Source organism: Annulohypoxylon maeteangense (genome assembly GCF_022496945.1).
Source record: "Annulohypoxylon maeteangense strain CBS 123835 unplaced genomic scaffold GGS22scaffold_8, whole genome shotgun sequence".
Lineage (NCBI taxonomy): Eukaryota > Fungi > Ascomycota > Sordariomycetes > Xylariales > Hypoxylaceae > Annulohypoxylon > Annulohypoxylon maeteangense.
Genome location: NW_025953255.1, coordinates 1308303 through 1335134, shown reverse-complemented (window position 1 = coordinate 1335134; position 26832 = coordinate 1308303). Strand labels below are relative to the sequence as shown.

The following is a 26832-nucleotide window of genomic DNA, read 5'->3' as shown; positions in this document are numbered from 1 at the left end:
TAGAATGAAACTCCTTCACAAATCGCCCTCGAGATCTCATCAGAGTGGAGTCAGAGAGTTACCCTTCCCTTATCTCTGATTGGCTATTTCCAATCAGTCGACTCTTGCCGCAGGTCTGAAACACACGAGTTTCACAGGGATTATCGCCATTGTCAATCAGTCGAGGCCCTCAAGCAACAGGTGGGCGCTCGTCTCATAACTGCGCAAAACCAAAACGCTCTGTAGGATTGCTTACGTTTCTCTTCCTCCTTCAACTTATTCTAATTCTAGACTCCTTTACCCAACTCAGTTGGTTGTTCGTTTTCTCTTCTATCCTAATTCCGAAGAAAAAGAAAAGTGAAGCTATCATCACTTTTTCCCTCTTCTTTCTTCATTATAAGTGTGACTGGTGCACCATAATTTTCTTGCAAGCCTATAATTCCTCTCGCTTGATCGTTCGCTCCATTCATCTAATCGAAAATCTTCCGACTCGAAATCGATTAATTACAACTCATTCCCTTCAGACAGTCATCAGAGTCGTTACAACACCAAACATATTTCAAAATGTCGGGTCAATTCGGATTCATGTCCAAGATTGGCGCGACTGACCAAGCCGTTGCCACTTTGAACGACCAGCCGTACATATTCACCATTCTCGTTGTCATCCTCGTCACGCTGATCCTTCAGTCCGTATTCATTTGGTACATACATTACGCGACCATGAAGCCTGAGCAAAAGAAGAAGAAGGAACCCAAGGACAGCAAGAAACCAGCAGCGAAGCCTCCGGCAGCACGATAGAGATAGTCCGCTGAACACTAGTCACGACAAAGGATGGGGTACGGGACTCGGCGGTTACACTACCCACAACATATCCCGACCGAATACCACTGTAATTCTTACGATGAAAGCGATATGCCAAGATGTGAAAACGTCAAGGAAATGCATAGAGAGATTCCGTACAACTAGGCGACTCAAGTTTCATCGCTTAGATGTATAAATTTCCGGTGTATAAGGAAGAGAAGAGAAGAGGAACGAAAAGACTCAGAATGGTGGAATTTAGAAGTGCTTCGATGACAGCAGGCCGCGTCTAGCACCTTAATCATTGTGTATTTACTGGTTACATTTCTGTCAATATTCATACATTTGTGGAGCCTGATAATCCATTTCTTCGTCCAGATAATTATTCCCATCTATTATTGCCTTGTCTGACCATGTGGTATAATAGCCGTCGTCCCTGGATATATTTTCTGAGTTATATGGAAGCTCATACGAGTCCCCATAGACAGTCTCAACGGTACGTAAATCGTTAGATGAGCATAGATCATCGATATTGATAATGGACTCCGTAAAATCGTGTGGATAATATTGATTGTCAGTTGATATATCGAGTAGTTCTCTGTGACTTGACTGGGGTTGGCTTCGGAACGAATCCGACAGGCTCGGATCCGATTGATGTCCAGGCTCTTCAGACTGAGCTTCTTCTCCTGCGTGAAAAGCTTCTAGATGGAGGACTTCTCTCCTCTGCCACCGTTGCTGATGTTCCGTTACCATGCCGGAGTCACTGTCAGGATCCTCGATTTGATGACATGCCATAAATTTATGCAATTGACCGCCACCGTCAAAGAATTCGTCAAAACCAAGATTATCGCCGTCTGTATCGTCGACTAGACCAATTTCAAATTCATCAAGGCCATCCGTTTCCATTGACATAAACTCGAAATCTTCATTAGTAGTTCCACCTTTCCATGAATTAACGCTTAAGTCACCGTTCTTTATTCGAGTCGTCGGCTTTAGCGTTGTTTGCAATAAACCCCAAAGCCTTTGCTGGATGGAACTCCGATAAATATTTAGGCCCCCATCTGGCTCTTCACCGTCCTGGACCTTTTCAGGATGTATGTTATCTAATAGAAGTCTCGCGCTCTTCTGTCTGAGAGATGGCGATTGACCCCGAGAAGAAGTTGCTAGGATATTCGAAATAATAGGGAAATTGGCAACATGAGAGGTCACCGCCTAACCATCATTATTAGTAATAGCCTAGGTCAACTTTTGAAAATGGGGTTAGGTACCTCAAGATAGCGAGCATTCCAAATAGCAGGGGCTAATTCGAGTAGTGAAGGTCTGTCATCGAGTTGGAATAGTCGCAAACCATGCATACGCTTTTTTACCCCAATGGTTACATGTAGAGCCATTTGAGCAAAATAAGCTGCATCATCCCATCGTTGCTGAGTTCGGTTTATGTGCGTATCAACTATTAGACCACTCCAATAGTTACCCGACATCTCATCTCTGTAGGGAGTATGTATGGGACTTGAATCTTCAAGTTGTAATGTAGTCTCGTGAGAGTAGTCGCCCATGTCCGTATCACATATATCGTATTGCTCCGTGGTAGCATGAGAAACTGTGTTTTCCTCCGATTGATAGCGGAAAAGACACTCTATCCCATTGAATTGAGCAGTAGGACAATGTGGGGGTGAGATGAGTATAGATGACTTCTGAGGATGTTCAACAATAAAATAGAGGTTTGGCGCGCCGTCGTATAGGGGCTGATATTGTATATCCTCTTGCTTGATTGTGAGTCCGAGGGCAGCCCAGACCTATATGGTTGCATATTAGTAACAGTACTAAAAGACGTATATTTGCATTTACCTACAGAACACTGGCAAATTGCATCGGCTAGATGTTCCAGGAACCCGACATCGCTTTCGTTTGATACCATGGATATCTGTATTCGGCAGACGCCCGGAGATATGAGCCACAGCTGCTTTGACCGAATCAACTGGTAAAGCTCTTCGGAATGGTGTTGGGAAATAGGAGGACCAGATATTAATGCAAGGGAAGTCACGGATAAAGACGCATTGGAATCGCTACTAGAAAGTTCAAAAGTCTTGAGCTCGAGCTCTGCATAATCGGCCATGGCAAGGTGAAGGAACCATCCCCACAACCGTTCCATAGACAATGACAAGATAGATCTGTGCGTGCGAGGAAGCTTGTTTGAAGCACTCAAGGGTGGACGCATCCATTCTTCGGAGCATAATATAAAAATCGAGATGACTAGCCGGATATGTAAGTGAGGTAAAATCATAGGACTGCGTAATTGATATACCTAATAGAAACCTACATCGAGGTAGGGATGGTAAAGAGAAAGAAATCTCAATCGTGATTCCTAGCTTAGAAGTTTCATAGGGCACCTCTTAAAATGCCCAAGGGAAGGAACAAGTATAAGGGCTTCCCACATATGAACAGAAACTGCGTTCGAATTTGAAATACTTCTTAAGGTTGTGTTAGCGTTCCGGTAGCATCGGCCATAACTATGGGACTATATCGTAGCTTCCCCCTATGATGCCAGACTTAATGATAAGACGTCCAGGTCTAACTTAAAGTCTACCTAATATGGATCCTAGTGTTGTTATTCAATGTAGGGGGGTAGACATATGAGACATGGAACTGACCCTCACGGTATACACAATCAATATTGGATACGGACGGGACTTTTTTTTATATACCTTATTTATACATGGGGTACGATACCTCAAGATCAAGGAAGATCCAACGGTGTTCGTTGAGTCTCCGAACTTGGGGGAGGAACTGGGCTTAGCGATTCTGCGGGGACCTTTCGTCTCGGTCTCTTTAATTCTTCCAGTGTGATTCCATCCAGCTTGGTAATTCCAACCACAGCCGGCTCGCCCTTCTTCACAAATTCCCACTGCCCTAGATATAATGTTAATATAGCTGGTACAACTATACAATGATGCATATTGCTTACCAGGTAGTTTATTACCTGCTAATCGGAATGCGTCCCGGACGACTTGTTCGTGAATCAATCCTCTCAGCTCTAGGACGATCTGGTTTACAGCTACTCTTGCAGCCCAGTGATCAAACGAACCCTTTCCTTTACCCATTCGCATCTACAAACGTATGTTAGTTTAAAAGACAACGGGGTTGACACGGAGAAGCAAACCTCATTGCCGCTGACGAACACGCCGATATTGCAGCATACTCTCTTATAGAGTCGATACTTCTGACCACGTAATCTTTGCTTGATAGTATCCTCCGCTACTTTGAGTTGTTTTGCACTAATCCTTCGATGATGGTCGGTCATCCGTAACCCGTAATCCCCCCATACAACCGTTGTTCCTTTAACCGAACCGCCAGTGGCCACCCTTGCCCGTCCCTTCATCATCTTATCCTTGCGGTTCAAATCTGGCTCCAGCCAGCTACCGGCCATCGATGCGGTGGCGGAAAAAAACCGGACATTTTGACGGCATTGAATCTTTTCGGATGCAATCGAGATATTAGGTTTTATTGATGGTCGCGCAGTCGGAATATGGGATATTCTAAGCGACCTAAATGCGCTGGCAAGACAGGACGAGCCATTGGGAGGCATTTTGACGGCTTAATTGGCGAAAACTGTGGTCGCCGTGGTCACTATTGTCTGACTTCGCAGCTCTAGAGATTTCAAAGGTTAAAGACAAAAAGCTCCACCACAGCTAAAGGCGGGCTGTTAGCCGCTTGTGAAGTACCTGTGTACTATATACTTATTAGAAGTATAACATATCAAGGTACCTTCCCCTTCCGCAGCCGTCTTTAGTACTGGGTAACATGGGCTAGCATGCACACGTAGGTATTCATAGGTACCTAGTACTTGCTAGGTACACTGTGATGCCTAGACATGGTGGCCCGTGCACGATTCGCGACTTCCATTAATACTGCATGTCTGTTCAAGGATTAGTCCAGGATGTTGAGCGCGTCATAATTCGCGTCAAGCATTTTAATAGATAATCCGTTTTTCTTGCGAAACACCACCTCCTTTAAGCAACATCCATCTTTTCCCTTGATCCGCAAGGGCATCGTGAACCAAATTGACATGGCGGATATCCGTTCTTTTTTCGGACCTAAGGGTGGTGCTGCAGCACCCTCGAAACCGGCACCAAAGAAAGTGAAAGCAGAGGAAGATTCTAATAAGAGACGTAACAGTGTGTGCCACTCGGCTTTCCATCATGACCACGCTAATGACAATTACCAGAAGTACGAAAGATTGTAGAGGATAGTGATGAGGATGAAAAGTTGGTTGAGTAAGTAGAGATCTTATGATCCAACCAGCATATTAACTATGTAGGAGCTAATCTAGTTGTTAAGGACGAAGAAATTAGCAACTAGGTCTTCTCCAAGAAAGAAGCCGGTGTAAGTAAAATTTCTATCCCGATTCAAAGGCCAAACGCTTACTAACATGTAATCTAGTGTTAATGATGAGAAGGTTCAGGGGACAGCTACAACAGCAAGTGAATATTTCGCTTCAAGCAAGTCAAAGAATCAACCAGCTGCAAAGCCCGATGCCAAGCCACAGCCAAAACCTAAAGCCGAAGTACGGTCGAGTCCCAGAAACAAGAAGACTATTACGAACGATACTACTACAGCCGCGAGCAAGAATAACGATACCAAACCGAAGAATCGTTCTTCAACTAAGCCCAAGCCACAATACCTAGAAGATGAGGATGATGCTTTCGTGGATGACGATGAAGATGCAGGGGATGACATTTTCGCTGCGGATGCAAGGGGTCGAAACAAAAGAAAAAACGATGACTATGTTGAGGAAGATAGTGAAGAAGATTTTCTACCGAAACCTAAAAGGATTGCTTCTCGTAGCAAACCAGCCCGCCAAGATGAGAAACCTAGTGCATTGAAACCTGCCAAAAATGGCGGAGCTTCTTCAGCTAAGAAGAGAAAGACACCTGATGCTGCATCGAGCGAAGAAGACGATGATGAGGATGAACCTTTGCCTCATAAGAAGCCGGTAGCGAAGAAGCCTAGGGCCCCGAGAGCAAAGAAGGCGGAGGAATCGGAATCTACAGAGATTCAAGCAATCTTAGATGATATCCCCATGGTTAGACCACCAACACCACCAGCCAAAGACCCGGATGCCAAGTTTGACTGGAGGAAGGCAGGGGGAGGTAATTCTGGCCCGGCACCAAATCCGATTGCTGAGATGCCTGAAGGAGAGGAAGATTGTCTTGCTGGCCTGACGTTTGTTTTCACCGGCCAATTATCCACTATTGCACGCGAGGAAGCCCAGGCCCTGGTGAAGCGATACGGAGGAAAAATTACCGGCGCCCCAAGCAGCAAAACTAGCTATGTAGTTTTAGGTGAAGACGCCGGTCCCAGCAAGCTTGCTAAGATTCGCCAGTATGGTACGAAGACTATCAACGAAGAGGGCTTATTTCAGCTTATCCGTCGCCTACCAGCCGGTGGCGGTTCTGGCAAAGGTGCAGAGAAGATCCGAGAAAAGAGAAAACTTGAGGAAGAAAAAGCCAAACAGCAAGCCGTGGAGATGGAGCGGGAGGAAAAGGCTCGAAAGGCGGAAGCAGAGAAAGCGCGAAAGGCTGCCGTCGCACGCGGCGCTGGCGGCGCTGCTCCGACCCCCCCAGCTCCCCTTTCTCAACTTTGGACGGTGAAGTATGCCCCGACCCAGCCAAACCATATCTGTGGCAATAAGGCGGCTGTCGAGAAGATCCAGAACTGGCTGAAAAACTGGCCTAAGCATCGTAAATACAACTTCCAAAAGCGAGGTGCGGATGGCATGGGCGGTGCTCGTGCTATCATTGTCTCCGGTCCCCCCGGCATCGGCAAGACAACGGCAGCGCACCTAGCCGCCAAGCTCGAAGGATATGACGTTTTAGAGAGCAACGCCAGCGACACGCGTAGCAAAAAGCTTGTGGAATCAGGTGTAAGCGAGGTTATGAATAACACGTCTCTGCTTGGTTTCTTTGCTGGGGATGGAAAGAAGATCGATAAAGAAAAGAAGAATATCGTTCTTGTCATGGATGAAGTCGATGGCATGTCCGCTGGCGACCGCGGAGGCGTTGGCGCCCTTGCGAAGTTCTGCAAAAAGACCGAAGTACCTCTTATTCTGATCTGCAACGAGCGAAAATTGCAGAAGATGAAACCCTTCGATTTTGTGGCATTCGACGTCAAGTTCCAACGACCAACCGTTGACCAGATCCGATCCCGAATGATGACTATCTGCCATCGAGAACAGTTGAAGCTACCTCCGCAAGTTCTCGATGCCCTTGTCGAAGGTAGTAACCGGGATATCAGACAGATCATCAATATGTTATCCACAATCAAGCTAGACCAGATGTCGATGGACCAGTCGTCGAGGGACAAATCGTCGATAGACTTTAATAAGGGCAAGAATATGTCAAAGGCTTGGGAGAAGTCGATTGTGCTAAAGCCGTGGGACATCTGCCAGAAGATGCTCGGTGGCGGACTCTTCTCTCCGGCTAGCAAGGCCACCCTCAATGATAAGATTGAGCTCTACTTCAACGATCACGAATTTAGCTACTTGATGATACAAGAGAACTACCTTCGAACAAAACCAGCCGTCCTGAACGCGAACCAATACAATAAACGCGAGCAAAACCTAAAGGCCCTAGAAATGGTCGATAAGGCAGCCGAGAGCATCAGCGACGGTGACCTAGTAGACGGAATGATTCACGGCCCGCAGCAACACTGGGGTTTGATGCCCACTCATGCAATCTTCAGCACAGTCCGACCGGCTAGCTTCGTAGCCGGCCAACTGATAGGATCGAACTTCACCTCATGGCTTGGCAACAACAGTAAATTCAACAAGCTGGGTAGATATATCCGCGAAGTTCATTCGCACATGCGACTCAGGTCTTCCGGTGACCATCACGAGATTCGTCAGCAGTACCTACCAGTGCTCTGGACACGGCTCATAAAGAGACTCGCCGACGAGGGCAAAGAGTCCGTCGAGGAAGTCATCGAACTTATGGATAGCTACTTTCTCACAAGAGAAGACTTCGATTCCATCAAAGAGCTAGGCGTCGGCCCACAAGACGAAGAGCACATCGATATCGACACCCAGACTAAAGCGACTTTTACTAGATTGTAAGTGGAAAATGGATTAGAAATTAATTTCCAGGCTAATATGCACAGGTACAACGTAATGTCCCACCCAATTCCCTTCATGAAAGCCAGCAACAGTGTAGCGGCTCCGAAGGCTGCCGCAAAAGACAAACCAGATCTCGAGGAGGCAATGGATGACGAAGATGATGATATAGAGGCGGCCGAAGCTGCAGATGCTATTGATGACGACGATGGTAATATTGAAAAGGATAAATATATCAAAAAGCCAAAGGCAAAGAGGGGTGGAAAGAAAACTGCTAAGGCTGATGATGAGGAGGGAAAACCAACGAAGGGGCGTAAGGGTAAGGCTACTGGAGGGAAGGGCAAGGCAAAAAAGTGAGAACCCTACCACAAATGAACGCCTAACAATGTCATATTTTGCTATCGATATTTATTAGATCTCGGGTGAGCATGCATATTGGACGATGAAGGCGATAATACACCGATGTTTTCGAGATCATGAATTAAGGGGTAAAGGAACTTTTAAAAAAAAACCTCACCTAAGGAGTGATCATTCCATACTACATATATATACCTAGGTATATATACATGGAGGTATGTGTTTTATACTAGTTACCGTATCCTACGAGCCATGCCATTCATTAGGAGAATTACGTTAAGAAAGTACAGGTGTGCTATTGTCGACGCTATAATGTGATTGTTAACACCTAATACCTGAAAAGAAATTCATACATGCACTGTGTGTATTTCGCGATATGTTGACGTTGGTTGCTTTGCAGCATTGTCTAGGTACCTTGTATTTGGTTGAGTCATTAACTTGCACGTGTTATGAGCCAATCGCTTTCTGCCCTAAGTTACCGCGTACTAGGACAGTCGTGAGAGTTTTTGGTGGTTACTATATACGAAAATAAATATTCTCGTTTCTGTCCTTCTCTTCCCTTTCCCCCCCACGCCATATTTCCCTCTTTTTTCTTTTTCTTTCGTTCACTTTTAGTGAACGAAGAAAATTGAAAACACCGATAATCATATCCTAAATTTTCTTCTACCACTTCTAACGATGGCGCCCACGTCCCCCCCCAAGCCTGTCGCCCCCCGAGATGGAGCATCGTCTGGTAAGATTCCCTTGAAAACGATTTTCTATAAACAATGCAAATTTATTGACACACTCGTGCAGCAACCCACTATTTTAGTAGTCGGGCCCATGTAGAAGTTCGAGAGGATTATATGCGTGGAAATATGAGATTTTACACAAACCTTGATCCAACCAAACCACTTGTTGATACCGGATACTTGCCCACCAAGAAATCAACAGCGGCAGAAGCAATGGAGTCCAAGATGGCTCCCAAGATGGATCCCAAGAAAGACACCAAGAAGGAGGCTGAGAAGCAGGAGACTATTCCCCTCCCGCTGAGCTTCATCCGCACTTATTCGGCAATGCGAGGTCCTGTGGCAGGCCAAGAGGGTTATCCTCTGGCGGAGTTGATGCACCAGTACGTTTTTTTATACATATATCTCACTTGTTTTCCTTGATCATGAAGATATTTCTATTATTGATACATAACTAATAATTACATCCAATAGACAACCCGCTTACAGCCGCACCGAGGTACAGCATTTGGAAGAGATTCCCATCGAAGAACGTGCCAACATCCCTAGTCACCCCGGTTGGGATAACGATCCTGACGACGTAGAAGGTACCGCCCCCAGTGCTCACATCACGCCGGAAGCCTTTCTTGCCTTCTCTCGAGGTGCTCAGCGTTGGAACCGAGATGATATCAAGGATCCCAAGGATGTAAGTATTTCCCCCCTCTTCCCTGCCCTTCCTCTCTTTCCACCTTCACTTATGCCACCACTCCATTTATTACTTACTTGCTAACTGAAATAGGTTCTCTCTACGCAGACCCGTGTTCGCCCCGAGACTGCCCTCCCTATCCGCGGTGACAAGTTCCCTCACTACATTTACCAGGCCAAGTCACAGGCCGACAAGATCACTGGCGAGCCGTTCACCCCTCAGTACGAGGTCCCTACTAGCCCATCTATTGTCTACACTCCGCCTGGCGTGCCCGATATGCCGGTTAAGACGGCCACTTTCCTGAGCCTCTTCTCTCGCATGCACCCTACTCCCCGTGCTATCATGGACATGCCCACTACTAGCTCCAATGAGCATTATACTCAGGTAAGTACAAACTCTCAACATCCATTCCCGCGGCCAAGATGAAAAAAAAAAACATAAAAATAAAAGGCCTATTATATTAAGCTATTATACAATTACTAACACACACCCCACCAGTCCGACGTCCAACGCGTCGTCCAAGCCAATGTCAACAGCGCCCTCCCCGGCCCCGAAATCGTAGCCGCGCACGACGCCTATCTCGAAAGCCAGCTGCGCATCGTCGCGCAAGTAGAAGAGCAGGAGAAAGAACAAATGGCCATCATCGAAGCGCAGCGCCAGTACATCGAGAAGCTGGAAACCGAGCACCACATCCTTCGACACACCTACATCCCGATCCTGCACTTCCGCAAGCAGGTCCTCGACAAGGCGCGTCAGGACGCCAAAGACCGCGCTAAAGCGGCCGCTGACGAGGCCGTGAAGAAGGCAATGGAAGAGTCGAAACGCCGTGCTGATCGCGATGAACGCATCCGCGAACATATGGTTGGTCTGGTGCTGGATATCCGTGTGAAGTACGATGCCGCTGTGATGCGCATTAATGAGTCCCTGGGCAAGCGCATGGCGCAGGAAGAGGCGATCAAGCGCCTCGAGCAGGATATCTCTGAGGAATGTCTGATCGTTGGCAAGAGCTCCTTCGAAGAGGTCTACGACGCTGTTAACCAGGCTGTGCCGAAGCCCCAGACTTCGTCTTCGGGTGGTAGCGCGGGCACTGGTCTTGAGATCGCTGGTTTGACGCTCCGCTCGCCTGTCTCGGTCTTCGAACCCGCCACTACCGCTGCTGCTACTGCGGCTGAGGCTCCGTGTGACCAGGTGCCCAGTGACGATATTTACAATGCGAGCCCGGTCCGCTATGAGAAGAGCCCGATTAAGCGCAACCAGAGCCCCAAGGGCAAGTGGGTTGTTCGCGATGGTTGCGAGTTCGATCTTACTTTCGCTCATTCTACCGCGTGCTCCAACAGCATGACTTACTTAGGCGATGACGACGAAGACGATGCTGATCGCAAGGACAAGGATGAACAGCAGAAGGAGGAACAAGGCGATTCTTCGCGATATGCCCATGAAGAGGCCGGTGAGAGCTCCAAGCAAGGAGACAAGTCCTCTTAGGCTTGTCCCATTAACTTACTTATATCTATCTTGCGACGAGGATCCCGTTTATACGAAGATCCCATTTGTCGAGTACGCATTTAGAGTGTGTACCCCCGGATGACACCAATACGTCGCCTATCGTTTCGGAGTTTTCGAGGTTCGCGAAAGTTACTATACTACGACATACATCACGACTAGTCGAGCACACATGGGTCATAATGTGTAGCCACCCATGATACGGACAGATTCTCAGACACACGCTGGACTATACAGCATGTGCTGCTGATCCGACATTTCCTCTTTCTATACCAACGATTACCATTTCTGGCCCGTTGGACCCGGGTTATGACTGGCCCTGACTGTTCATCGAACGTCTAATACAGCTCAATATAGGATGTGACTCTCCTTGACTACGTCTAAAGCAGCGGGGCAACTTTTGTACATTGCTCTCTTCATGTACACTAGTTATTCCCCCCATTTCATCGGACATTAGGTCTGTTTCTGAATGCAGTTGATTCTCCTAAACTCTTATAATACCTTCTAGTTCCCCGTGATTTGCAGTAGTAGAGTATTTAATTTCACCGTTGTAATTATAGGTGCTAGTCTTAGGTATTACACAGTATGTACACAGCAGGGCAAGAAGTCCGCGGCAGCAATCCTAATCGCCAGTAGTTCCGTAAAAAATATTTATCAGGTATTCAACGGTCCCCTTGGAATTTAGAGTCACAAGTCGGCCTCTGTTCTAACCCCGGTACCCTCCATATACGGCCTTCGGGAACTTGTAGCTATTCTCCGCGTCAAATAACTCGTACGTGTAGCTGTTATACTCAGCCTTCATCGTGGCGGCGTCGATCTCGCTCCTCGTGCCCTGATCAGCAACCCGCTTAGCGGTGAATAAGATACCGTAGTCGTCTATGTAGACCTCGATCATGCCGTCTCCTAGGAACTTGATCCATCCGCCGTGGCCATTCCCAAACGTGATCTTTCCCGGTGCTTCCTCTCTGCCGCGCCAGTTAAACTTGAGGGCATCGCGGGAGGATTGGTAGGGCCGGGTTTGGAGCCTGATAATGCCGTGCATAATGGGGAAGTTGAAGGAGCCCCAGAGTTGGCTTCCACTCAGCGTTAGGACTATGAAACTCTCATCAAGGCCTTCCTTTAGCAGTATCGACTCGTTAGAGCTGACAACGACGTAGCGTCCATTTAGGAGACCCAATGGCTTTAGTTCGTCTCTGTCCTGGTCCTCATCCTCATCCTCATCCTTGACAACGGAAGAACCGTATTTACCGGAACGTTTGGGATTGTTAATATCCGTATTCCCGTTATATTCCACATCCCGCGCACGGCCTTGGCTGGAGTGGGCGGTTTGGATAGGCCGCGGTGCAACCGGGCTGGGTGAGGGGGCAGGAACACTGTTGCGACCGGGGCCTTGATGAAGCGCTCCACGACCGCGGGGTGCACGGCCTCTGGCAGTGGGAGTGGAAGGAGCAGAGGCGGAAGATGAAGGCGCTGCTGAGGTTGCTTTCTTCTTGGAAGATGCCGGGGCTGCTTTAGCAGTAGTCGTCTTGGTCTTTTTGGCCGAACTGTTGGCCGAAACTGTTATGTTGATACCACCGACGTTCAGGGTCAGATCAACGGTATCGGCGCCGGCCTTGCGCTTGGTAGACTTGGTTGTAGGCGTGGATGTGTCTTTAAGAGCCTTCTTGGCCTCACGCTCGTTCTTCGTCCATTCCTTCTTGAGCTCGGATTCCAGCTTCTTGATGTGAGAGGGAACGGCGAGTTTACCTCCGTTGACAGCATCAAATAGGCGCATACGAGCTACGGCCTTAGTTTTTGAGGACTGTAAGCCGTAGTGGATACATTGAGCCTCGAACCAATGAGCTGGATGGTCCTTGTCGGAGCCAGATTTGAAATGGTCCTTAAGCTCCGTTACTGTCGCACGGCGATGGCGATTGAGACCGCTAGCCTCGGCGAATAAGTCTCCGGCATAGGAGAACCCATCCTTCGAGATAGCCGGTGCTAGCGACATGATTGCGTGTTATTTTTTTTTAGGCTCGTATTTATTTGGTGAGCCTCCAAAGAAAAGAAAAAGAAAGAGAAAACGAAAGTAAATGAAGAAGAAAATAAAATGAAGTTAAAACTAAGTTCGCTGTCGTTCTGGTTTAGTGGCTTAAGCGTTTGCCTAGGTACCCCAATTGGTCTGTGCTCTCACAGTCAATCAGATCACTACAACATGTATGTACTACTATGTACACAGTAGTATTTAACTTTGCTATTGGAAGCTTCGGTTGATACGGCGATATAACTGTGCTATCCATCAGGTCATTAAGGTACTTTTGGTTGTCACTGGTGATCAAATGTTTAGAACGTTTTACTGTGTATGCGTTAGCATGTTTGATCCGGGTCTCCATGGGAATCAATATAATTACGACCCTAGTACATTAACCACATGGATATCTGTGTTCGAAGGTCGCTTGCGTATCTCGAATGTCGGATATGACGAGGATATATTCATTAGATTCCTAGGTAGGCCGCTTTCGTCCTTATTGTGCAAACCCGCTCCGCACATCGTAAACCCCCCTAGAACCCTGAACCCTGAACCCTGTATAGATCGAGAAGCTGTTTGATATCAACAGCCATGCCATATCATACGTACTATGCAAGTAGTCATCTCCGCCGGCCGCCTTTTCGTGAGAGGAGCATTTTTATATACATTACCCAACGCCGATCTCATCGTGATGGTGGTGTACAAGGTCTTTTTGGTAATATTATACAGTGATGATGATGGTGGTGGTGGTGGTGATGGTGATAGTGGGCGATAGATCGTGATCATGATCATTCAAGTCGTCAGGCCGTTTATTGGCTCTTTACTACGCCAACCTTGGCCGCTCGAAGTACCCTTCCGTTCAACTTGAATCCCTTCTGTTGGACATGAAAGACCGTGTTGTCTTCCTTGCCGGGCATCGGAGTCATGAAGGTCGCCTCATGCTCATTAGGATTAAACTTCTCTCCCTCGGGGCTGAACCTCTCCAAGCCATGCTTCTGTAAGGTCTGTAGCATGTTGGTTTCGGTCATCTTGACACCTTCATAGAAGTTCATTAGATCCTCGTTCTTGTTCTCTTCGTCAGCTGACTTGATCTTCTCTTGGCCCATTATCAAAGCCCGATCAAGATTGTCGACACTATCTACTAGGTCTTTGGCGAATTTCTGGATGGCGAAGTCGCGTGCTGACTTCATCTCCCTCTGTGTTCGATCTTGAAGGTTGCGAAAGTCCGCTACTGACCGAAGGAACTTGTCCTATATAGAATGTTAGACTTTAGCCTCAGTTTTATTGTGTTGCGCATTTGGTGCGCCTACCTTCCAGTCAATGGCTTCCTTCTCTTTAGCTTCTAGCTTCTTCCTGAGCTCGGCTTCAACGTCCGACGGCGCATTGGAGCTTTCATCCTTTTCAGCCTTCTTGGTCTCTTTGGCCTCTGTTTGAGCAGCAGGTTCCTCGCCATCCTTCTTAGCTGTCGTCTCTGTCTGGTCACTATACCATCTTAGACTTGGGATGAATGCGGATTGTAGGGAGGTTGAAGGTGCCGGAGAAAATTGTGTCCGTAATAGAGGTTGTCGCACAATTGTTCTTGAGCTGGACGATATAGCTCGGGACGACCTAGAAATAACTTGTTTTAACATGATGTCGGATTGGAGGTGTGTGACTGTTAAGAGGTCAAGAGGAGAAGTTGGAAAGTCGTGTGATTCTGTTTGTGAACAGTGTTTAAAGCCTCGTACTATGTACAAGATGGAGGCGATACAAATAATTTTTTGGTTTAGCGGAGCTGTGTCTAGGTATTGGCCCGCTCTCCCGCATTGGCATCCTGGTCTAAGCGGTGTCACTTGCCGGCAGAGTATTGACGGCTGGCGGTGGTCGCTGCTTGTTGGTGGGGTACTGCCTAGCGTCACCGCCCTGTGCGACCTCCGCCCAAGTCTATTTAATCTCAGTTCTCCCCATCACTTTTTTTCTTTTCTTTCCTTTCTTCTTCAGCTCTCTTTGCCTTTTGGCTTAGATCAAGTGTAGTATCTGTTCTTTTCAGTTTAATCTCTGAAAGAGTCCTACTTGGACTCAATCGTGATTATTCTTATTTTTGTACCTAGAGAGCGCATCCTCTGTGCTTGCGCATGATCGCTCTCACTGTGTCCCTGGTATTACACTGCCTCCAGGTGACGCGAATTTTTCATTGCTATCTCTAGCTTGTCTAGGGTTACGAAGAAGATCCATTAGTAGTGATAAAGTGTAAATATTCATATTATGCAGATGCTGTGTCTCCAATCTAGATTTTGGCCTGTTCCTATCAACATATTACCTATTCGTAGCCAGTGTCTTTTGAAATGGCTTCCTAGAGATGGCGAGGGATGTTTGACTGATCCTCAGTGAGCCGACCAAATAATCTTTTAAGAGCATCGCAAGGGCATATTTTATAGTATCACCAATGATACAAGTAGCCAATCTGCAAATCTATCCATTCATCTCCATTCAATTTCGATACCACGAATAAATTCCATTCACCACTGATCGATTCCCTGTGAGCTGGACTTGACACCTCCCCACCAACGTCATTTTGTGGTACGTACCATGTCCCTTGCAGGTCTTTCCCACATAGCGCTAGTACAGGATAGGTTAGCGCATTGTATTCTACGCAAGGCCCACCTACCGTAGCTGGTGTCTTCTTGAGATCTTTCAGCCTTGGAAACATTTGGACTTTGTAATCTTCCTTGTTCAACAACAATCACATCCAAAAGAGCGAACCACCCCACTTGATCTTCGCATCGCGAATTCGTCAAAATAACGCCGCTCTTTCAATTTTTTCTGCATACATCTATATCCACATTAAACCACGTCACCACAGCGAGTCGCGCTGTGTTCTTGTCACGATGGAGTACGACCACATGATGGATGGCGACTTCAAAGATGACTTTGGACCCAAGGTGCAAGTGTCTGCGGTAGGTGGTTTTGTTGTCGTTCTCTCTAGGACTTCGCGTTGATAATTGTATAATATAGGTTGACGAAATTCATGTCGATTTCGAGCTGAGTAACGTCGACCTGTCGCTTGCCAATGGTCTCCGTCGCGTCATGCATGCGGAAGTTCCCACCGTTGCTATCGATCTAGTCGAGATTGAAGTCAACAGCTCTGTTCTTGCCGATGAATTTATCTCCCACCGACTCGGACTTATTCCTCTCAACTCGAGCAATATCGATCAACTCAACTACTCGCGAGATTGTGACTGTGACCAGCACTGTGAACGATGCAGTATTATTCTCGATCTACATGCGAAGTGCACTACGGACGATATTATGAAGGTCTATGCTAGAGATTTGTTGGCTCGTAGTGAGAGACCTAACAATCTTATTGGCAACCCTGTCATCACCGACCCAGATCACCTGGGCTCATTGATATGCAAGCTACGTAAAGGCCAAGAGCTCAAGCTCACCTGTATCGCCAAGAAGGGCATTGCGAAAGAGCACGCCAAATGGTCTCCAACTGCTGCCATTGGCTTCGAATATGACCCTCACAACAATCTTCACCACATCGATCTCTGGCACGAGGACCCGGAGAATGTCCAAGCCGAATGGTTAGTTTTTTGGCCTCCTTCAGTCTTCTGTTTGCTTTGTCAGATATTAATTCCTTCAATAGGCCGAAGTCGAAATACGCGGAGCTCGAAGAACCCCTCGGTGATAATGAAGTCTTCGACTACGATGCAGTTCCGTCACGATTCTACTTTGAGGTTGAGGGCATTGGCAACATATCTTCTGATACTATTGTTTTAGAGGGTGTCAAAGAGATCCAACGTAAACTGGCCGGGCTTATCCACGGACTTGGCGAGAGTGATGGCATGAACGGTGATTATGATGGCCCCCGAAGCCCCGATGCGATGGATGGAGGCGCGAACTACTTAGACCAAGGCTATACCACTCCTTACGGTAACACCGGAGGTACTAGCGCTTGGGGTGGTGGCGCAACGGCTTATGGAACGACGCCGTATGGCAACTCTGGCTCGAGCGGATGGAATTAAGTGACAGGCTTACCTTGGATGAATTCGGCACATCTAGAGGCAGTGGCAGTATCAGGCCACTCGCACGATATGGACAGGCGACTCCTTATCAATTTTGAGTGTTGGTTCTCGTGAGGTTGGGTTTCTGATTTCATTGCATGGTACGGAGTTTAGGAGACACTTAAGTCTATGGGAAAAGGATTTGCATGCATGATACTTATAATTCTTCACGTGGCAATTACACATCCTCGAGGAACAGCACAGCCCAAGAAGGGCTACATAATGCAAATCATATAATATAAAGGGCTGTTCGCTTAGTCTGCTGCTGTCTAGCTACAAGTATCATGCCGCCCAAACGCCTGTGGTCATGCAGAAAGCCCTCATTCTAAAACGCCATTGTTCCAAGGTATAATCTCTATATCCAGTCCTTTCTATTAGTGCTGTATCGAGAGTTGGTCTGTAAGCAGGTAAGGTAACATCCAAGAGAAGCTCAGTCTTCCAGCCCCTTGAATTTTCTATAACCCTTGCGGTGTGCCTCTAGGAATAAGAATGTACATATCGTTTGTCTATCCTGCTGTTAGCAACTAACCAATATTCTAATAATGTGAGTGAGCAAAGTGGGTGGAACTTACGGTCCTAACCTCAAAAAGGCAGGCACCCATCCCTTGAACATCCACGTCACGCCCTCCTTAGCGTAGATCTCGCGCAGCAGATGGGCGATCCCTTGCTCGTGGCTCGTGCTCATCACTCGGCTCTTGATGACGTCGACGGGAGAGCAGACGGTAGTAGCGACGAAGCCGGCGATCAATGAGCTAGCGAAGTGTGTGGTAGTGGTGTCGCCGAGGGGCGTGTAGGTAATCAGGAAGGACTTGAAGGTATCGTAACTGGCTAGCTGGCTGGCATTCATGAGCGCAGCGCGCGTACTGTTGGGCAATACGCCGCGGAACCAACTCTTCACACCCTCCTCACGCAGCATGCGGAACATCCCGTCTAGTCCGTGCTTGTATCCCCTCCGTTGGGCGGGCGGGAGCGCCAAGTCTTGCTGCATCCGCACGTTAGTCACATCGGCCGCGTTGCCCGATATGCCGCCGAGGAAACCGGAGAAGGTGGAGAGCCCGATCAGGAGCGGCAAGGACGGCTTTGTGCCCTCGGGTGTCGATCGCCGCTTCAGCTCTTCATATACTCCGAAACGTACTGTAGAGTACGTCATTTGACGAAGGAGCGAGGCCGTCAGCCCATTATAAAGACCGAGCGGCCCTTGCGAGCGTACAATGTGCATGAAGGTCCCGCTCATATTCTTGGGGGCATCGCCAGACCGCAGTTGCAGCCGCACCTTGACTACACATCAGGACTGGTTAGCCGCCGGTGAAGCGGTGAGGTATCCTCGACCAGGCTGAAAACCGGAGATGGGAGAAAACAGAAAATTCTCAACATACCGAGATCGAGCGGGTGCGTGACGCATGCAGCGAAGCTGCTCGCGCTGCCTCCGAACCAGAAGGGATATGAGATCCGCTCATGTGCCAATGCCGCTTTCTTCTTCTCCAGATTCTTGGGCTTGGCGGCCGCGGAGTTGGTTGCGGCGACTACCGGAGACTCATTGGAGGTCCGGGGAGTGGTAACGGACTCCATCTTTCTGCTGGGAAGGGTTACACTAGACGAAAGTGGCGTAGGTAGAATGTTGAGTGGACAAAAAGCACCATCCCTATGCCTCTCTGCTCTGCTTACTGTTTTTTTCTGTTCTGCCTATATAGACGATCGAAAAGAGTAATATAGTAAGGAATATTGTATAGGTAGTAGGAGGTCCATGTATACTTCACCTACCAAATACAGCGAGCCCAAGACATAAAGAATGGTGCAATTGTTAATCCAGCTCGGAGGAAAAGTTGGCGGCTAACCTGACGGCATGTATTTTTCGAGTCATCCAAAAGGATTGAAAGAGATAAAACGGCTTCGGCTTAACCGGTTATTATTTTTCGTGCGGCGCTTTTTCGCCCGAGAAAAATTGGGGAATGTCAATGCGCAGCCGTGCTTTTCGGGCGAGTGCGATTCTTTAAGTACCTAGGTACTCTCACCAATTTTTACTTTAGGGTTCCTTCCGCATGCATTGCCGTAAGGTTCTTGCCAAAAGAAGGCGTTTCATTGGTTGATTGTTCAAATGCTATGGACCCAGTACAGCAGATTCTAGGTCCCTGTAGATCATCCCACTTAAAGTTTATGGAATTGGCGGATTTTCATGGTTGCGTGCAAGCTCAAGTGAGAAAAAAGAGCCTCAACGTTTTAAGCATCTCAACTATCAAGCTCTAGCTTCAACGGCGCCGACAACAGCCTGAAGCTATTCGCAACAATGTTGCTGGCAAGACGGCTTTGTACATCATGTCTTCGAGCAAAAAGTGCATCTAGCTCAATTGCTAATAGCTCCAATAGCTACACACCCAATTTCTTACAACGGATAAATAGTAGCAGAGTCTTGTCGCGAGGTGTGTCCAATGAGCATCATGCATCACACCTTATATGCACTTCGAAAGCTGAACTTTCCTAGCTGTCCCAACAGTACAACGCCGAGCGATTTCAACGTCCGAAGATACCATTGAGCTCAATGGCTCTTCATATAAGAAAGACTCCTGGTACAACATACCACAAAATGTCCTCGATAAAATCCCCCGCCGACTCCATCTCCAAAAAGATCACCCCATTTACATAACCCGGCAGATCATCGAATCTGTCTTCCCACCGCCGATCTACACTTACCATAATGAGTTCAATCCGGTTGTCACCACATACCAGAATTTCGACTCTTTAGGTTTCCCTAAGGACCATCCTGGCCGGGCGAAGGGAGATACGTACTACATCAACAGCGATACGCTCCTACGCACACATACAAGCGCGCATCAAGCAGACGTCTTCCGCGCAAACCCCAGCGAAGGTTACCTAATTAGCGCCGACGTGTACCGCCGCGATGAAATCGATAAGAGCCATTACCCCATATTCCACCAGATGGAGGGTGCGCGGTCGTGGGACCGCGCCAAGGTAGCCAATGGGGACATTGCGGCGACTATCTTGTCGGACGTAGAAAAACTGCCGAGCCACCCTATCGAGGTACAAGACCCAAACCCCCCTTTTCACGATGAGAGGAACCCTCGGCAAGAAGCCCATCACTCCCCGGCAGAGGTCGAGGCCATTGCTGCACATCTGAAAAGGTCCCTGGAGCTTATGGTTGTGGAGATATTCTCTCGCGCCAAGGCTGCAGCAGTGGAAGCCGACCCTAATTACTTGGGTGAACCGATTCAAATGCGGTGGGTCGAAGCGTACTTCCCCTTTACTAGTCCCTCCTGGGAACTTGAGGTCTATTATGACGGAGCTTGGCTTGAAGTGCTCGGCTGCGGAGTGGTAAAGCAAGACCTATACATTAATGCAGGTGTACCGAGTCAGCTGGGCTGGGCTTTCGGCATCGGGCTCGAGAGGATCGCCATGTTGCTTTTTAAGATTCCAGATATCCGGCTCTTCTGGTCGCAAGATTGGCGCTGGGACCAACAGTTCAAGGGTGTGTCGGACAACCTAGATTCCTTGAGGCCCTTCATACCGTTCTCCAGGTACCCGGCCTGCTCGAGGGACATATCATTCTGGTTGCCGTCGCCGTCGCCAGAGAGCGGCGATACTGAAGCGGGTGAGTATAAATGGTGCGAAAATGACTTCATGGAGATTCTGCGTAGCGTAGCGGGGGACACGGTCGAAGACGCGAAGTTATTTGACGATTTTACGCATCCTAAAACCGGCAGGAGGAGTGTAGCATACCATATCAACTACCGCAGTCTCACTCGGACCTTGTTGAGTAAAGAAGCAAATGTGCTGCATGAAGAAGTTCAGAGATCTCTAGTAGAGAAACTCGGCGTGGAAATAAGGGGATAGAGATCTTGGATAAAAGATACGAGCTTCAGCTTCAAGAATTTCCACGAAGGAAATTCAGACGAAAATCGACGACATTAGGAATTACGCTGTATGAAGAATACCTATTCATGTTCGACCACACGTGAGACGCTGCGGACGTGTCTAGTAGAAATAAGGTAAACTATACCTATACTAATAAGACACAAAAATGCACTTCTATAAAGGGGCATCATCAAATCGAAAATGTGGTTCAACATGACTTAACACGGTCTTAGCCATTCATATGAAGTTGCTAAGCTTACATACCACGATATATGCATTCGACTATGATAACGGTAGCATATTCAATAAGATGTGTCATCTCGCAAATCAGTCATCCGTGCCTCCTTGGGCTTGGTGGTGGGGATATATTATCCACGTGGCACATACGTCCGATGAGATGGCATACATGAACCAAATGCAATAAGGAAAGATAGTTACCTAGTATCTACCTAGGCAGGTATGTGGTCGCAGCTCAGGCGTTGGCTGACCTGCATATCACCCAGGTCCCAGGTACATACCTACAAGTTGGTAAGTATGGTCAGCGAAGAAATTCATCATGTTTCCTTTTTTCATTTTCCTACACGGATAGTGGCTCACGGGACCCAAGGCGCAAAACACCAAGCCTGCCAGACTAGCAGTGCCCAGACGCCAGAGAACAGGAGGTCAAATAAAAGTTAAAACAGATTGTGCAAATTCTTCCATCAGATCCGGCGTTAGTCCGGGCAGTGCAAAGGCAGACTTTTCCCGAGTGCGGGATAATATCGTCTGACCTCAGTACCCAACACACGAGGGATGAGAAACGGTCTCGTCTCGGGGGATCCGTGTACCAACAAGGTGGTATCACGTGGTAAGATAACAAATGAAGTTGAATTGATGGCTATGTAAGTCAAAATTCAAATGAATTAATTTGTCGAGAGGGAACCATCCGGGGTCATACCAAGATATCCAAGATATTCTGGAATGTGTGACGGAAGCCCGGTGTTACGCCACAGTAACCAAACCTGCCGATCAGACGATCCCGACTCCGGCGCTATGCTAATTCAATGTGGGGGAGAGGCCAACGGGGCTGTGCAAACCCGTCTTTCGCTTCGGAATTCTAGATTGCATTATACCCCAATCATCAATAGTTCTTTTTTACTTCATATTGCGATTCATATTAGGTTTCGACTGGATTGGCGCCGAGATACCATTGACATGACATAGTCTTATCGTGTTTTACTAGACTCTTTGGTAAGTGATGATCGTTTTTGCAAAGGCATAATACCTAGATTTTACAACGGTACAGATGCAATGCGCTGTCACGTTTAACGATTCAGAAGGGGTAGGTATACCCGTGAGAGAACGAAGATAATAATGTAATAAGTCTTTTAAGACATCAAATATTGTTATGACAACGAATTCCCGACTGTACCTGCGTACGGCATTTGATATTCCTATGCGGCCATGTTTATTAAGAATATCCCGACGGCGTTTACATACCTTACCCCTGCCAACGTGACCAGGTAACACACGGTGATTCCCAAAGTACATGTGTAGGTACATATTATGTTTGTTATCATGGATGGATAAATACGATCCTATCATTAATAGCTCCTGGAAGCGAGGTTACGTATAAAGCGAATTTAAAATAACGAGATTAAGTATACTTGTTTCTTATATATATTAGCGCTTATATTAAAATGAAGTTAAAAAATACCGTTTATATGTTAATTTTATTATTTTATATTATAATTTAATTTATTCCCGTATTATATAATTTATTTTTTTTGTTTTAATATTAAAAAATTTAATATAATATCGTATAATATATTATAATTTTATTTAATTATAAAAAATTTAATTATAAAATAAATCGAAAATAAAAATTATTAATAAATAACGTTTAATATATTATTCGTTATTTATAAGTTAATTTAATATTATTTTATCGTTTAAATATATTATTAATATTTTTATTAATACGCGTTTTATTTTAATTATATTATTTTTTTAACGAATTTTTTAAATTTTTAAACGTTATTATATATTTAATAATGTAAATAATTTTTAACGTAAAAAATAATAAATTTAATAAAGTTTAATTTAAAGTTTATTAATAATATATAAATAAATTAAATATCGTTTTTTTTTTTTATTTATATATAAAGTTTTTTTTACGAGTTTTATATATTAAATTTTCATTTTTTAATATAACGAAATTACATTTATTAAAACGTTTTTTAAACGAAAAAAAAAAGTATTAAAACGTTTTAATATATTTTTTTAACGAAATTTTTTCGTTTTTATTATATAATATATAATATTAATAAAATAACGAAATATAATTATATTTAATTATATTAATATAATAAATTAATTTTAAAACTTTCGTTTTAATTTAGCGTTTTTTTTTAAATAATTTTTTTTTTTTTAAATAATTTTTTTATTATATAATTTATTATAAAAATATTTTTTCGTTTTTTTAATAATCGTATTATTTTTTTAACGTAATTAAATAAAAAAAAGTAATAAATTTTATTAAATAAAATAATACGATATTATTACTTTTCGTTATTTTAATATTTAATTTTTTATTTATATTTAATTATAATAATACGTTAAATAATAATATTATTATTTAGTTTTTTTTTTTATTATTTATTTTAAAAATAAAAATTACGATTATTAAAATAACGGCGAATAATTTCGTTCGAAAAAATTTTATTAATTTTTATATTTTTTATTAATTTTTTATATCGTATATAACAAATATATTACTTTACATTTTAATTTTTTATTTATAAATAATTAATAACGAAATTTATTTTTTCGTATGTAAATTTTTATAATACGTTACGTAAATTATAATTTAAACGAAAATTATTATAAAATTATTTAAAATTAAAATTAATATAATTATTTTTAAATTAAATATTATTAATTAAAAAATTTTATACGCGATTTTTATTAAAAATATTTCGATTAATAAATAAATTAACGTTAAATATATTAAATAATTATTTTTAAAAATTATTATTTTTATTATATTAATCGTAAATTTAAAAATAAAAATTAACTTTTTAAATACGAATATATACGAAAATTTAATAAGTAATTTTTTATATTATTACGTTATAACGATTAATTATAAAAATTTAAAAAATTTATAAAACGAAAAAATATTATTATAAAAAATATTTATTAAATTTTAAAATTATATAATTTACCGTCGACGTTTTATTAATAATCGTAATTAAAATATTAATTTTATAATATTTTTTTAATAATTTTAATAAAATAATAAAAAAATAAATTATATAATACGAGAATAAATTAAATTATAATGTAAAATAATAAAATTAATATATAAACGGTATTTTTTAACTTTATTTTACCCGGTTTAAATAACCTTGGAAATTATATAGTAAACAATTTTAATATAAACTTTACGGTTATGGAAAGTTCGACTGGCAGTGTAACGCCTCCGCTCCTTTAGCGTCTTAATTGACCGATTAACAGATTGATCAGTTATCAACTTATATCCATAATACAGTATCAACTCTAAATTTCAAACTATACAACAACCTGACAACTTGTCATGCTACAACCAATAGCATGAAAAACCAAGTACGACAGCATCCATGGATCGAATTTCCACACGACGCCGAGAACGGTAAATGTCCTTGCCGATAAGGTTGATTCTCGTGACAGCACTAGGAATTGTTTGGGTCGATGCTATGAACATCCATCATGATCCATGGCCTAGGTTTGACATAGCAGCATGGCAGCTACCGGTCAGGATGGCTTAGCATCGTTGGGAAATTAAGATTGTTGAATGATCCATCGATGTTGTTAGTCTACCGCAGTCTCCTTACGTACGAAGGTTAACAGTGAAGGGATTCGCTAGTGTAGGATGAGCAGATGAGTACGTGTAGAAAATGATTCAAATGATTGCTGCGGTCAATGGCAATACATGCATGGCGGGCATAGCAGGCATAGGTACCGACTTACAAGCTGCATACGTACCCCCCATGCATAGCCGCCCCCTGTTGCCAGTGGTAACAGCAGCGGCGAACTGGAGCCAGAGGCCAAGTCGATCCGCGGGATAGCGCCAGCTACCAGATAAGTTAGTGGAACCACTGGAGCCATTGGAGTCACTGGGGTATTTTACTGGGTTTACTGTGTGGCACTGTGAATCCACTGAGGCGGTTCGACGTTTCCTTCTGTTTTTTTCTCGCTCAGGCGAAACGGTCCGAGACCAGTCTGCTATTGTCCGCTGCCCGCCGCCCGCCATCTATTCGATTTATTGTACAAGTACCTAAGTACCCAGTACCTATTTCCCACCCACCACATCAACCTAATCGACTTGCATGTGCAGGGCATTTGTTTAGGAATTGTCTCTCTGTGATTTGATTCCACCGCTTTGCGCAGCCACCGACGAGTTAATACATAACTCTACGACACCACCATCTTCTCCTCTCCTTTACATTCTTACAACTACAACCAATTTACTAAAACCTTCAACCACACACGGACTTCAGACTAATACCTACGCTTCCACAGCAACAGTCGCTGATACTGACGTAAACCAACTTAAGGTTCTGTCAGATAAACAACGATAATTCTCCCACCTGAAAGAGAATCTTAGACCGACCTGCCATAGACAATCATGTCCGGGTCTCAATCACCTACGTCTACCCCCTCATCGCCCGCGCGGCCCCTCATGGAACGGCGCGGGTCATCCAGATCTCTATCACTAGATTTCTCCAGCTTACCGCCTCTAACCCAACCAACGCCACCTACAAATACTCTACTTATCACCAACCTAAACGATACTGAGATCTTCCGTCCCGATAACCTACAAACTCTCCGCGAGCTCATGCAAACCACAGCACCCATATATACTTGGTCACCGTTAAAATCCTTCCGCCGCATAATAGTATCATTCTTCGACGAGCAGTCCGCTATTAGGATACGATCAGTATGGGACGGCGAGGCGATCATGGGTGAGCGGTGCAAAGTCTACTTCGGCCAGCCCACTCCCTTAGATCTACACGAGAATGAGCATTTGAAGCTCCCCGATGCCGGAAAGCTGTTTTTCATCAGCCCGCCACCTTCACCGCCTCACGGCTGGGAGATGAAATTGGAGGACGCCCCGAATAAGCTGGTGCACGCCGATGATCTCGCGGAAGCCCTAGCGAAACTACGTCACCAAGCCGCTCCCGCAGACGCTTCACCGATCTCACCAGTCGACGCCGCTATGACATTTAAGAGCAGAAGTAGAAGCAGTACTCTAATCTACCATCCCGAAGAGCACGGCGGTAGCCCGAATCTACCCGCTATATCCGTCGATGACATGACGGACGATCCCATGGAGCTGAGCCCCAAGAACGACGAAGGCCCCATCAAAGCGCATACGGCGCGGCCTCCTGTCGAGCTGATGGAATAGGGTTTCCATGTCTTCATGCTTACGGGGGTCAAAGTCTTGTAAAGAAAAGTGCATATTTCCGTTTACAACCGGGACCAGTTTGGCGTTACGGCAGGGTTAATTATTGGCACGCGAGTCTGGGGTCTGGGTCAAACATTCCGAGGGATTCGTTACGGCATAGCATTGTCCATGAGAGCAATAGAAGCACGCGAGGGATAGAATGGAATGTATTGGGAAAGGGGGTTTTCGTTACATATTGTTGAGATGCCAGAAACGAAGAGTAGCATAGGACGATGAACTATTCGTATTGTACAAAATTCAATAGAGCTCAGAAGTTCGATTAATAGCA

At 45.1% G+C, this 26832-nt stretch overlaps 12 protein-coding genes across 12 annotated transcripts; 7 read left to right on the top strand and 5 right to left on the bottom strand.

Annotated features, from left to right (window-relative positions):
- The first annotated feature begins 159 nt into the window (after positions 1–159).
- GGS22DRAFT_163434 (uncharacterized protein) lies at positions 160–1328 on the top strand. The gene has a single exon (XM_047961364.1). It carries the CDS (start codon positions 544–546, stop codon positions 775–777), a length of 234 nt encoding a protein of 77 aa, XP_047819160.1. The 5' UTR covers positions 160–543; the 3' UTR covers positions 778–1328.
- Positions 1108–2893, bottom strand: GGS22DRAFT_188616 (uncharacterized protein; the record flags this gene model as incomplete). The annotated part of the gene is made up of 3 exons (XM_047964740.1): positions 1108–1989; positions 2046–2573; positions 2630–2893. 3 exons carry the CDS (start codon positions 2891–2893, stop codon positions 1108–1110), a joined length of 1674 nt encoding a protein of 557 aa, XP_047819159.1.
- Positions 2894–3403: 510 nt separating this feature from the next.
- GGS22DRAFT_163431 (ribosomal protein L16) lies at positions 3404–4417 on the bottom strand. Its single transcript, XM_047961363.1, has 3 exons — positions 3938–4417; positions 3743–3884; positions 3404–3687 (listed from the first exon to the last, which is right to left on the bottom strand). Exons 1-3 carry the CDS (start codon positions 4361–4363, stop codon positions 3515–3517), a joined length of 741 nt encoding a protein of 246 aa, XP_047819158.1. The 5' UTR covers positions 4364–4417; the 3' UTR covers positions 3404–3514.
- A 426-nt stretch (positions 4418–4843) lies between these two features.
- On the top strand, positions 4844–8242 carry GGS22DRAFT_188614 (replication factor RFC1 C terminal domain-containing protein; the record flags this gene model as incomplete). The annotated part of the gene is made up of 5 exons (XM_047964739.1): positions 4844–4952; positions 5003–5051; positions 5116–5160; positions 5218–7884; positions 7933–8242. The coding sequence occupies 5 exons, from the start codon at positions 4844–4846 to the stop codon at positions 8240–8242; spliced, it is 3180 nt and encodes a 1059-aa protein (XP_047819157.1).
- Positions 8243–9186: 944 nt separating this feature from the next.
- Positions 9187–11644, top strand: GGS22DRAFT_163427 (uncharacterized protein; the record flags this gene model as incomplete). Its single annotated transcript, XM_047961362.1, has 4 exons — positions 9187–9353; positions 9445–9655; positions 9749–10039; positions 10154–11644. The coding sequence occupies 4 exons, from the start codon at positions 9187–9189 to the stop codon at positions 11135–11137; spliced, it is 1653 nt and encodes a 550-aa protein (XP_047819156.1). The 3' UTR covers positions 11138–11644.
- Positions 11643–13555, bottom strand: GGS22DRAFT_163426 (uncharacterized protein). Its single transcript, XM_047961361.1, has one exon. The coding sequence runs from the start codon at positions 13143–13145 to the stop codon at positions 11862–11864; it is 1284 nt and encodes a 427-aa protein (XP_047819155.1). The 5' UTR covers positions 13146–13555; the 3' UTR covers positions 11643–11861.
- Positions 13556–13857: 302 nt separating this feature from the next.
- GGS22DRAFT_142220 (GrpE-domain-containing protein) lies at positions 13858–14922 on the bottom strand. The gene is made up of 2 exons (XM_047958762.1): positions 14474–14922; positions 13858–14413 (listed from the first exon to the last, which is right to left on the bottom strand). Exons 1-2 carry the CDS (start codon positions 14792–14794, stop codon positions 13973–13975), a joined length of 762 nt encoding a protein of 253 aa, XP_047819154.1. The 5' UTR covers positions 14795–14922; the 3' UTR covers positions 13858–13972.
- Positions 14923–15145: 223 nt separating this feature from the next.
- GGS22DRAFT_163424 (uncharacterized protein) lies at positions 15146–15382 on the top strand (the record flags this gene model as incomplete). The annotated part of the gene is made up of 2 exons (XM_047961360.1): positions 15146–15227; positions 15258–15382. Coding segments are annotated over 2 exons (174 nt in total), but the record flags the coding sequence as incomplete, so codon positions are not given.
- A 414-nt stretch (positions 15383–15796) lies between these two features.
- Positions 15797–17196, top strand: GGS22DRAFT_142212 (insert subdomain of RNA polymerase alpha subunit). The gene is made up of 3 exons (XM_047958761.1): positions 15797–16099; positions 16158–16729; positions 16792–17196. The coding sequence occupies exons 1-3, from the start codon at positions 16031–16033 to the stop codon at positions 17168–17170; spliced, it is 1020 nt and encodes a 339-aa protein (XP_047819152.1). The 5' UTR covers positions 15797–16030; the 3' UTR covers positions 17171–17196.
- Positions 17197–17442: 246 nt separating this feature from the next.
- GGS22DRAFT_163420 (mitochondrial dicarboxylate carrier) lies at positions 17443–19144 on the bottom strand. Its single transcript, XM_047961359.1, has 3 exons — positions 18586–19144; positions 17782–18487; positions 17443–17715 (listed from the first exon to the last, which is right to left on the bottom strand). The coding sequence occupies exons 1-3, from the start codon at positions 18776–18778 to the stop codon at positions 17640–17642; spliced, it is 975 nt and encodes a 324-aa protein (XP_047819151.1). The 5' UTR covers positions 18779–19144; the 3' UTR covers positions 17443–17639.
- A 97-nt stretch (positions 19145–19241) lies between these two features.
- Positions 19242–21375, top strand: GGS22DRAFT_142204 (phenylalanyl-tRNA synthetase). Its single transcript, XM_047958760.1, has 2 exons — positions 19242–19626; positions 19689–21375. Exons 1-2 carry the CDS (start codon positions 19494–19496, stop codon positions 21053–21055), a joined length of 1500 nt encoding a protein of 499 aa, XP_047819150.1. The 5' UTR covers positions 19242–19493; the 3' UTR covers positions 21056–21375.
- Positions 21376–25409: 4034 nt separating this feature from the next.
- GGS22DRAFT_163417 (Calcipressin-domain-containing protein) lies at positions 25410–26818 on the top strand. Its single transcript, XM_047961358.1, has one exon. The coding sequence runs from the start codon at positions 25725–25727 to the stop codon at positions 26502–26504; it is 780 nt and encodes a 259-aa protein (XP_047819149.1). The 5' UTR covers positions 25410–25724; the 3' UTR covers positions 26505–26818.
- The last annotated feature ends 14 nt before the right edge of the window (positions 26819–26832 follow it).

What these genes read in the sequence shown, in the direction of transcription:
- GGS22DRAFT_163431 (XM_047961363.1), bottom strand. Translation starts at nt 4,363, where the DNA reads ATGCCTCCCAATGGCTCGTCCTGTCTTGCCAGCGCATTTAGGTCGCTT. An exon ending in TGTTCGTCAGCGGCAATGAG is followed by an intron (nt 3,885 to 3,937) that starts GTTTGCTTCTCC and finishes ATACGTTTGTAG; the next exon opens with ATGCGAATGGGTAAAGGAAA. An exon ending in AGCAGGTAATAAACTACCTG is followed by an intron (nt 3,688 to 3,742) that starts GTAAGCAATATG and finishes CATTATATCTAG; the next exon opens with GGCAGTGGGAATTTGTGAAG.
- GGS22DRAFT_163420 (XM_047961359.1), bottom strand. Translation starts at nt 18,778, where the DNA reads ATGGAGTCCGTTACCACTCCCCGGACCTCCAATGAGTCTCCGGTAGTC. An exon ending in CACGCACCCGCTCGATCTCG is followed by an intron (nt 18,488 to 18,585) that starts GTATGTTGAGAA and finishes CCTGATGTGTAG; the next exon opens with TCAAGGTGCGGCTGCAACTG. An exon ending in GCCTTTTTGAGGTTAGGACC is followed by an intron (nt 17,716 to 17,781) that starts GTAAGTTCCACC and finishes ACAGCAGGATAG; the next exon opens with ACAAACGATATGTACATTCT.
- GGS22DRAFT_163434 (XM_047961364.1), top strand. Translation starts at nt 544, where the DNA reads ATGTCGGGTCAATTCGGATTCATGTCCAAGATTGGCGCGACTGACCAA.
- GGS22DRAFT_163426 (XM_047961361.1), bottom strand. Translation starts at nt 13,145, where the DNA reads ATGTCGCTAGCACCGGCTATCTCGAAGGATGGGTTCTCCTATGCCGGA.
- GGS22DRAFT_142204 (XM_047958760.1), top strand. Translation starts at nt 19,494, where the DNA reads ATGTTGCTGGCAAGACGGCTTTGTACATCATGTCTTCGAGCAAAAAGT. An exon ending in TAGCAGAGTCTTGTCGCGAG is followed by an intron (nt 19,627 to 19,688) that starts GTGTGTCCAATG and finishes GAACTTTCCTAG; the next exon opens with CTGTCCCAACAGTACAACGC.
- GGS22DRAFT_163417 (XM_047961358.1), top strand. Translation starts at nt 25,725, where the DNA reads ATGTCCGGGTCTCAATCACCTACGTCTACCCCCTCATCGCCCGCGCGG.
- GGS22DRAFT_142220 (XM_047958762.1), bottom strand. Translation starts at nt 14,794, where the DNA reads ATGTTAAAACAAGTTATTTCTAGGTCGTCCCGAGCTATATCGTCCAGC. An exon ending in AGGAAGCCATTGACTGGAAG is followed by an intron (nt 14,414 to 14,473) that starts GTAGGCGCACCA and finishes CATTCTATATAG; the next exon opens with GACAAGTTCCTTCGGTCAGT.
- GGS22DRAFT_142212 (XM_047958761.1), top strand. Translation starts at nt 16,031, where the DNA reads ATGGAGTACGACCACATGATGGATGGCGACTTCAAAGATGACTTTGGA. An exon ending in CCAAGGTGCAAGTGTCTGCG is followed by an intron (nt 16,100 to 16,157) that starts GTAGGTGGTTTT and finishes TGTATAATATAG; the next exon opens with GTTGACGAAATTCATGTCGA. An exon ending in GAGAATGTCCAAGCCGAATG is followed by an intron (nt 16,730 to 16,791) that starts GTTAGTTTTTTG and finishes TTCCTTCAATAG; the next exon opens with GCCGAAGTCGAAATACGCGG.